The sequence below is a fragment of the Myotis brandtii genome, unplaced genomic scaffold (assembly GCF_000412655.1).
Source record: "Myotis brandtii unplaced genomic scaffold, ASM41265v1 scaffold1020, whole genome shotgun sequence".
NCBI classification, from domain to species: Eukaryota; Metazoa; Chordata; class Mammalia; order Chiroptera; family Vespertilionidae; genus Myotis; species Myotis brandtii.
Window position 1 is genome coordinate 937,042 of NW_005353406.1, and position 10,002 is coordinate 947,043.

General features: G+C 42.0%; 1 protein-coding gene across 1 annotated transcript; it reads right to left on the reverse strand.

The window, feature by feature from the left end:
* Positions 1 to 1,561: 1,561 nt before the first annotated feature.
* EIF5 (eukaryotic translation initiation factor 5) lies at positions 1,562 to 9,421 on the reverse strand. Its single transcript, XM_005853271.2, has 10 exons — positions 9,142 to 9,421; positions 8,951 to 9,032; positions 8,508 to 8,680; positions 8,050 to 8,161; positions 7,352 to 7,497; positions 6,128 to 6,286; positions 5,281 to 5,442; positions 4,797 to 4,961; positions 4,440 to 4,574; positions 1,562 to 4,080 (listed from the first exon to the last, which is right to left on the reverse strand). Exons 1-10 carry the CDS (start codon positions 9,211 to 9,213, stop codon positions 3,991 to 3,993), a joined length of 1,296 nt encoding a protein of 431 aa, XP_005853333.1. The 5' UTR covers positions 9,214 to 9,421; the 3' UTR covers positions 1,562 to 3,990.
* Between the last annotated feature and the right edge of the window lie 581 nt (positions 9,422 to 10,002).

The following is a 10,002-nucleotide window of genomic DNA, read 5'->3' on the forward strand; positions in this document are numbered from 1 at the left end:
TAGGTTCCAATGAAAGCAACTTGCTCTGTCTCCAAGTGCCAGGAGTTTCTGTTGACCCAATCACAAACCCTTACCGTGAGGCAGACCTTGGCAGTCACATGTCAAGCCCCAGGTAATGCCCTGCTCCCTCTTAGCCACAGTTGACTGGAGCTGCCAAAGGAGCCCTCTTGGTGGCTGGAATTGATCAACCTGACAGAAATGTTCATTTACCAGTGGAGCCTACAGACACCTTCCCAGGAAGGTGAATTGGTAAGTCTGGAGAACTGGCTGTATGGAACCAGAAACAGAGACTTGAAGTCATGAAGAGGGTGCGTGTTGTTCCAGCGTGCCAGGAAGATTATGGATAGAGACCCACAGAGCAGCAGCCAGGTGGGCAGCCCTGGAGGGATGCTCTTTCTTGCCCAGATCTCTAAAGCCAGTTGGTATGTGTACACAAGGCTGAAGCTGGTGTAACCTGGGTCCTCACAAGGCCAGGCTTGCGCAGTGAGGTTACCACCATCTTTCCCCCTCCAATGGGCTCCACAACTTAGGGTTACTTCTTATCAAAAGTACTTGACTAGGCCTGGATGGTGTGGCTCAGCTAGTTGGAGCATCGTCCTGTACGCTGAAAGGTGGTGGGTTTGATCCCCGGTAGGGATGCATATGGAAGACAGCTGATCTGTTTCCCTCTCATATTGATGTTTCTCTCTCTCTCTCAAAAAAAAAAGTTAGTAAGAATACATAAAAAAAAAAAAAAAAAAAAAAAAAAAAAAAAAAAAAGAGCTGCAACTACAGAGGGCTGTCCCAGCACTGTGTCTCCTCAGGCGCTGAGCCTCCAGAGACATCCTCCTGGATGCTGGTCTTCACCCAAACCCAGTAAGATGTACAAAAGAGGAAGGTTTGGTTAGCCCCGAATTCTGAGTCTTTCTTGCCTGTGGGAAAGCCCCTTCACTAGCAAAATGATTACAACTCACTTTTATTGGGGTGGGCCTGCTAATCCCTCCAAATCTAGGACTGCACCGTTGGGATAGCCAAGGCTGCTTTGGGTCCCTAATCTTTCCAGGCTAAAGTGCATCCTTGTCTGACTAGTCTAGCACTCATGGCAACTGCTGTCAGCTACAGGATGGCCTTTACCCCTCCCCTTCTTAGCCTCTCATGCAGCTGGATCCTGCAGTTTGTAAGGTTCATGGAGTCCACAGGCCTTAGGCTTGAGGATGAGGCTCTGCTGCCTCCTCCTCCTCACTAACCACTGCATTCAACTACAGGGAGTAGCTTCCAATTTCCAGATGTGCCCCCACCCAGAGGGCAAAGAGTCCCACATACCCCAAGGTAGGAGGCACTGAACACTAATTTAGAGAACACCCCTCCCCACCCAGAAACCTTTAGGACCCAAATTGGTACCTTGTAAGTTCATGTACTTCAAAACACTTTCTTAGAAAGTTATCTCCGTTTCCCTTTCTCAACTGAAGATACATGCGGTATCAGTTATGTAACTAACTACAAGCATACCCTGTTTTTACTGCGCTTCACAGATTCATTTTTTTACAAATCGAAGGAAGGTAAAGACCCTTCACCAGCAAAATGATTACAACTCACTTTTATTGGGGTGGTCTGCAACCAATCCTGCAGTATCTCTATATACTTGACATCTGAATTCCCTTGGTAAGTGCCCATAAAGAGTTCATGAAATCACATTAAGGCAGAGACCCTTTCAGTTTAAAATCAACTCAAGTTGCAGATCAGGAACACAAGACCTAAGGAAAGCCACTGACTCAAGGTAACAAGCAACATCTGTTTTTGAATAGGACTGGCAACTGCAGAAGGCAAAGTCCAACACAAATCCAAAGCAGCAGCTACAAAACAGGGCACATTTCAATAATCCAGCATCTTATGAAAATCTACATTAATTTTAACATTGAAGCAGACACAACATATAATTTTAACATTGTTTTAATCAAGTAATGTAGCAGTTTAAAACAGGAATTTTAAGACAGTTGAATAGAGCAAAGTGAAGGATCACTCTATTAGGATAGCCTCTGTGAATAAAATTTATGTGGATTTCAATCTATTCGAATTTTGGCACCAGACTCAACACCAGTCTATGCCAAAATTTTATTTAGTGTTTAGAAGCCCTAAACATAGTTTCCTTCAGATTAAAAGAAAAACAAAAAAACAAAACAAAAGCCTCTATAACAGAACCTCATTAGCTTGACACTGGGTATGAATGCAACCTGGCCTATGCCACCAGTATCTCCTATAGGATGTCAGATAATGAAAGCAAGTAGCCAATGGCAAATAATTTGAAAACTAGGTGAGATGTGAATTTGCAAAACCCTTCTCTTTGGTGTGACAAAGCACATTCCCTCCAGATACAGTTTCTGCTTCACTCTCATCAAAACCTATCAAAAGGCAGCTGGAGACTAATTCATTTTCTCTCCAGTAAAATTACTAGATTTTAATTTCTTAAAATATCAAGCTAACAAGATTTTATTATATCAAATGTTTGTATAATTTCAATGTGAAAAAACTTTTACATACATTTGTTAAGGTCTCATTATAATCTGAGATGGATCAAAGAAAATCAGAGGTGAATGAAGAAAGCCCATGCTCCAAATAAAACGAATCCTGTGATTCTTGATTCCCATAGAACACTTTTTATGGAAAGAAATAACTGCAATAATTTCTCAAAACCCTTAACAAGTGAATTTAGATCTTTTTGGGGAAAGAATTCACAAGTTATTTCCAAATCTAAAGACCTGGATGGGCTGGGCCAGGCCCTAAACACCTGTATTCAGTGGCCATCACCAGACTTCATGAGTGTCTAACTATATTCAATGTGAAATAAAAGACACCCAAGTCTCTTGCCAAAATATAGGCTGACTTAGAAGTACAATTTTAGTTTTCTTCTTAAATAAGACATTTTTTTGAGGGGGAAAAAAAAATCAAGCTTGAGACATAGCAACACTAATTTTGGCAAGATAGCAACCAAAACCTGTATGTCCAAATGTAAAAGGCATTCAAGAATAAGCCATAGTATTAGGGAAAATCCACACTGAACAAAACATACAGTATAAGTCTAAACATTTTGAAATTGTAATTTAAACCGTAAAAGCTGAAAAATTATGCTGTTTTTTGCTAGAGATTAAGTGCACCTTTTTCTTCTTCCCCCAAATAAAATCATGGAACTATCTAATCAGACCCTAACGCTTGAGCTTTCTCTCAGCACAAAGCAACAGCTACATAGACATAAAATGCTCATTTGTTAATAATTCCCCTGGCTCATCCAACTTGCAATGCATATGACTTCAAAGACTACAGTTTGGGGCAAGGGTATGTGAACTGGAAAAAAAAATTCAAGTTTCAAAACCTGCTCTTAAAATTAATGTATAGGACACTCAGGTCGTTTTCCTCTTAGTAAGATGAAGGTGTTGCACTGCCCACCCTGGCATGGTAAGAGTGTACACGACCAGATGCCAGTTTGAGGGACTAGAGATAAGACTTAAAAAGTACTGTGTTTCTTAATGGCTGAATAAGGTATTTAAAAATACGTTTATGCTCACACTCTGCTAAAGACCTGCTTACAGTCTCAGCACCTAACAGTTTCTAACAGGCTCCAAGAATCCCTATCAGGTTAAATGATGGTACAGTGTTTTTAAAAGGAGCCAATTGTTTCAGCAGCTTAAGTCATTCAGAGCCAAAAAATTTAAGAATGACCAAAATCAAATCTTTATTTTTATAACTGTATAAATGTGATCCAAATGTGTCCACCACTAATTTTTCAAAAGAAACATGCTATAAATAAGCAAACTACATCTGTTCACTGATGTGTGTATGGACTCCCGAGGTGTCTCATTGGGGCTTAATTACAGACCACTCACAGCAATACGTTTTTAGCAGAAAGTGTAGCATGATGTTAAGCCATGTTAGCTTTTGCACATACATGTTGCACTTCTGGCTGAGGATGCAGAAAGATTCTTAGCATTACAGATAAGCTGGGCTGCACCCACCCCTTTAAATGGCATCAATATCAATGTCATCATCTTTGTTGTCAGACTTCACAGCTTCCACTTTCGGGACACTGGCAGTCTTCGAGTACACCACCTGATAAAACAAGTATTTTAAGTCCGTGCTAAACAAAGAAAATGGCCTCGATGCACCCACCCTTCTTCATTTACATTCCCCCCACCCCCCAATAAGCTCGCTCCACAACCACCAAGATCTTGTTCATTTTTACAGACCACTACCACCTCTATATGCAACCTGCAGTACTTAAAACTTAAATTGGAAATTCTGACATTTATTTGAAATGTCTGGGGATATGAGATTCCCAACACCCTTTATTACTCAGAATTACTCTCCAAATTATTGAGACATCTTATTGCCTCAATCACCCAAATTTGCCTTTTTACAATTATCAAGCACCCATCACTATCACTAAATTTAACTCTCCCAGTGCTTACCTCAATATTCTCATCTTCGTCGTCTTCTTCGCCACCAGAAGATTCCTCCTCTGCTTCCTTCAACCACTTGATAAATGGTTCTGCTTTGACACGAATCTCTTTGGCAAGTTCTTTTGAAACATATTTCTTTGAGGCCTAAAGAACATTAGGTATAGTTTCCTTAAGTTTGAAGAATTTGAAAAATGAGTTATTTATATAGCTCTCAGGGGACTGGGTCATACTGTAATCTTGAATCAACAAAATACATGTAATCCCCTCCACGTTACATTAGTCAAGCAGAGGAACTGCATTTTCATGTACGTATAAAGACACTAAGTATGAGAAGATACTCGAAGAGCCTGTTTATACATCCCCCACCTTTTCTGACCAGCTGATGATGACCTCTTCCTCCAAAAGGTCTGCGTCATACATTTCCTTCAAGATATGTGGAATCTTGGAGAGCAGCTGAGCTTGATGCATTGCTACCACACACTCCAAACCATGAAGAAGGTAACGTTGAGCTTTTTTATTGTTGTGACAAAACTGCAAATAGATTATCTTTGTGTTAACAAGCTTTTACAGATGTTCTAAGTTGGTAATTTTAACATCCAAGTACATTCACTGCCTTAGGATTGTTCCTTAAAGATATGGCCCCTAACAGTGGCTAAAAATGGTCAACACAAGAACTCTGCATTACTTTATCTGTAAGAGACCATGTGCAGTTTTCAGATAGTCCCATGCTTTTAAGGCACGTCAATTATCTCCACTTTCAGGATGACAGAGAACAAATGAGCAAGAGTTAAAGTGATGTTCCCAAGGTCACACAGCTTTAATCTCATCTATGAATCTCAAATTTGCTTACTCGTAGGAAATGGCGCCTGTATTTTTTAATCTGTTCTCTAATCTTCTCATTAAAAAGAACTTCAGTCAAAACAAGAGGTCCCATAGCTTTTACATCCAGTCTTTCTGCTTCAGCAACAATTTCTTTGTCCGATGAGTCGATAATACCCTCTTCTTTCTTTTTCTGCAAATAAAAGCAATTCAGTGAAACGGAGACACGTTTTGCTCTAGAGATATAGGTTAGTCCCTACTCTCATGGACATTTCCTCTAATTTGACAGTTTTAAGACTTCTATGATCAATAGCAGCCAGAAATAGTGCCTGGGGTCACACCCAAAATATATGTGAACTAACCAATAGAAAAAGTAAAAGCCTTGCCATTTGAAGATTCAAAGGATTGCTTGAAAAGTTACTTGACAAGTATCAGCTTAAAATAATATTTAACAATAGCCTGAAGCTATGTTGAAGCTGGTTTTATTGATCAAAGAAAAAACAAACAAACCAGCCAGCATGGCTCAGTGGTTGAGCTTCGACCTATGAACCTGGAGATCACAGTTTGATTCCTGGTCAGGGCCCCTAACAGTGGTTCAAAATGGTCAACACACGAAGAACTCTGCATCACTTTATCTGTAAGAGACGATGTGCAGTTTTCAGATAGTCCCATGCTTTTAAGGCACGTCAATTATCTCCACTTTCAGGATGACAGAGAACAAATGAACTTGATCACCAATGTGGGGTATGCAAGGGGCAGCCAATCAATGATTCTTTCTCATCATTGATGTTTTTCTCTCTCTCCCCCTCTCTGAAATCAATAAAAATATATTAAAAAAAAAAAATCCAACCGCTCTCAAAGCAAGTGTTTTTTTTTACCTTAACAAAATCAAACAGGATATTGACCCGTTCTTCAACAGTTCTTTCCAAATCATCGCTGAGTGTTAGAACTTTTGCATGGTCACTGATTTCATCCATTCTGCGCCTCTGAGCTTCCTCAGTTGTATCCTCCCCCCAGTCATCATCCTCTTCTTCTTCCTGTTTACAAGAGCAAAGATGCGTGACCAAAGCCCTTAAAATGTAAAAAATGAGCCCAGCCAGCATAGTTCAGTGGTTGAGCATCAACCTATGAACCAGGAGGTCATAGTTCGATTCCTGGTCAGGGCACATGTCTGTGTTGCAGTTTCAATCCCTAGTGTGGGGCGTGCAGGAGGCAGCCAATCAATGATTCTGTCTTATCACTGACTAGAGGCCCAGTGCACAAAATTCATGCACTGGGGTCAGGGGCAGCAGGTGTCCCTCAGACCCACCTGTGCCCTCTCACAGTCCCGGAACCCTGTGAGGAGCAGGCCTAAGCCATCAGTCAAACATCCTTAGCAGACATTTTTAGCGCAGCCGCCGGAGGCAGGCAGGAGGCTCCTGCCACCGCCACTACACTCACCAGCCCGGCTTCCCACAGGGGGAGCGCACTGACCACCAGGGGGCAGCTTCTGCATTGAGCATCTGTCCCCTGGTGGTCAGTGCGTGTCATAGCCGAAACTAGCTGACATCCCCTGAGGGGTCCCAGATTGCAAGAGGGCACAGGCCAGGGTCCCCACCAGTGCACCATCGGGGCTAGGGAGGGACCAGGAGAGGGCTCCAGGGCATGTCCAACCCGTCTCAGTCCGGAGGGTTTCACTCAGTCCAGATCCGCTGGATGCCAACAGCAAGCTAACCTACTGATTGGAGCTTCTGCCCCCTGGTGGTGAGTACATGTCATAGCGAGCACTTAAGCGGCCTTAGCATATCATTAGCATATTATGCTTTGATTGGTTGAACAGCCAACTGGATGCCCGGGCACTTAGCATATTAGGCTTTTGTTATATAGGATGTTTATCTCTCCCCCTCTCCCTTCTCTGAAAACAATAAAAAAACCATTTTAAAAAAAATTCAGGTTTTTAGTAAACATCAAAGTTCATTTTCCATTAGATTGGGTTTACCTCAATTCAATCAACCCCACCTGGCACCCAAAACACTGTTGTGGTTTACAGTATTTCTGCTCACTATAACCAAATTTATTTTACACAATCCAAGTGCCTACCACACTCTCAACACTGCACTTACCACTGCATGTGGAGGGAGACTGATTTCATTTGGTGGTGGTGGTGGTGGTGGTGTCTCACTGCTGGACACAGAGCCATTTTCCTTGTCTTTGCCCTTCCTATTTTTCTTTTCTTTTTCTTTCTTTCCTGTACCACTGTCACTATTCTCTACCAGGAAACAAAAAAGTAAAGTTTAGTATCACAGCTTATTCTATACCTTATCACCCCCATCATGAACATTTAAAATCCTGCTTTTTGTTCCTGAACCCTCCTCGGAGAAAACCAAACACACTGCTACTTAAAATTTGAAGAGGATTCAGACCAAATTCATTCACTGTATTCAGGTTAAGAATGGAATGTTCCAAACCCAGCATTCATGACCCTCTTCCATCACTCGTGAAGTTGAACAGGAGCATAGCTGAACTGCACATTAGCTCACCGCCAGAACACTGTCTAAGTCTATATAACGGCTTGTCTCATAGAGGAGAGCACCGGAATAGGTTAGACTTTGTTGCTGTAGCAAGCTCAAATTGTGTCAGACAGTGTCGATCATCTGCCACAGAGTGTTGCTTGCAATGCTCTAAAGCCACTTAAGCTTAATGAGCTATAAGCCCTCCATTCTCCTTATATGTGTTTTACAGCAACAAGAAAACTTCCATTTTCTTTCAAAGAATCAGTAGCTTCACAGTAAGATCTTAGAAGTTCATCAGGAAGACTTACCAGGTGGGTTTTTGAGAATGAATGTGCAGAGTTTATGATGTGTGTCAAGCATGCCTCGATAACCACAGGCTTTACAAGAATTACCTATTGTTTGCTTCTTTGGATTGACATGCTGCCAAAAGAATAAAAACAAGTATGTCATCCATAATATATGATGAAAATTCTGAGAAAAAAGTGTGAAAAGATCTAACCAACAGAAAACATCTAAAACACCAGCTTAACATTCAAAACAATTATTTTCCACAAAGTGATCTATTTCAAAAGTCACTAATACTGTCAACAAATAAAATAACAAAAGTCAGTATGTGAATATCTCCAAAATTTACAGGTTTTGTGTTATACTTCCAATTATGTCTGCTTTGCCTTGTCAAAACATTATTTAGTGCTATCACAGGACTGATCACAAAAGCAGGTATTTAGTTTCTTCTTTTATTGACAAAAATCTCAAAGACACTCACCAGCTCTGTTTCAGGATTCTCACACTCAGGACAAAGAACAAATTTTTTAATGAATCCATCCAACATGTCTTGCAGCTTATTCGCCTCATGAGATCCATTGACAATGTAACGGTCATTCTTAACATCAAACTGGGTCTGTGCTCCCAGCTCACAACCAAAATATTTGGTGGGATCTGTTTGGGGGGAAAAAAAAAGTTTGATCACAATTAATTAACCTACTCAGCTAGATGTATACAATTATCACTCCCTATGTTTTTAAATTATTGGGTTAAAAAATGTGTTGCCTACATATTTTTTTGTACTAACATTAAATTAGTTGGCTTTAAATCCAAGGTTCTACTTAACCTTTACACTAATTAGTACACAATCCAGGCAAGATCTGCAGATCCAAGTTGGTCATTACTGTCTATGCCTTTCAGACTTCTCCAAGAGGCATTACTTACACGTTGGAGGCCGATTAAGCGCCTTTGCAACGTCAACCATGTTGACTATAACTGTCTTGATTCCATTTCCTTTGCCCTCAACCTAAAGGAAATAAGAATTTAATTTTGCACTGTCTAGCCAAGAGATACAACTTTAAAGAATCTACGAAAAGAGCTCAGGACTTGTTACTAAAACGAAGAAAAGTTACCACCTTGGCAATCAGACGGGGCATCTTGTAGCGATAGAACTGGTCTGACACACTGCGGTTGACGTTGACAGACATTTTGGCTTATTAGTGGCTTTATCAATAAGATGAAGAGATCTTTGATTGCAACTTTTTGGTATCTTCTGTCTGGAGAAGAAGGGATGACATAAACGACTGCAAGACTTCTCGGTCTCTGACATGAAAAAGTTTTCGCCACTGAGGCTGTAAGCTCCTTGCTTGTATGCTATATTCCCCCAATACAGGTACCAATGGCTGCGCAACAGCTCTGGAAGAGAAAGGGGAGAGAACACACAAGCCCCCCATTTAACAGGACTCCTGTATGCAACACGCCCCCTACATCCTAGTTAATTACGCCCAAATTTCCAGGGTTAAAAAGCACCCGAGTTCACGCGAAAACGAGCGTTCTCTGACACAGGACACCTGTAGCAACATGAAAGGTCGCCATCTGATGAAGATGTGACCAGGAGGAAATGCCAGACTAAAACAGCGAACTGCCTCTAGCTGCCGCGGGCTCCCGGGACGGACCCCACTCCCTGCTTTCCCAACTAATGAAACCTCTCCTCCCCCGAACCGGGCCGGTACCGGCACCGAGTCTGGCACACCGCCCTCCCCACGAGCTACCGGGTGAAGACGGCGGACTGTTCTCTACACCGTCCCTGCGACAACAATGCCGACTTCGCAGAGACACTCCCACAACAGCCCGCACACGAGCTCCCAGCGCGTGAACGGCCTGTGGAGGACGCACCGGGCCGGCGGCACCGAGTCTGGCACACCGCCCTCCCCACGAGCTACCGGGTGAAGACGGCGGACTGTTCTCTACACCGTCCCTGCGACGACAATGCCGAC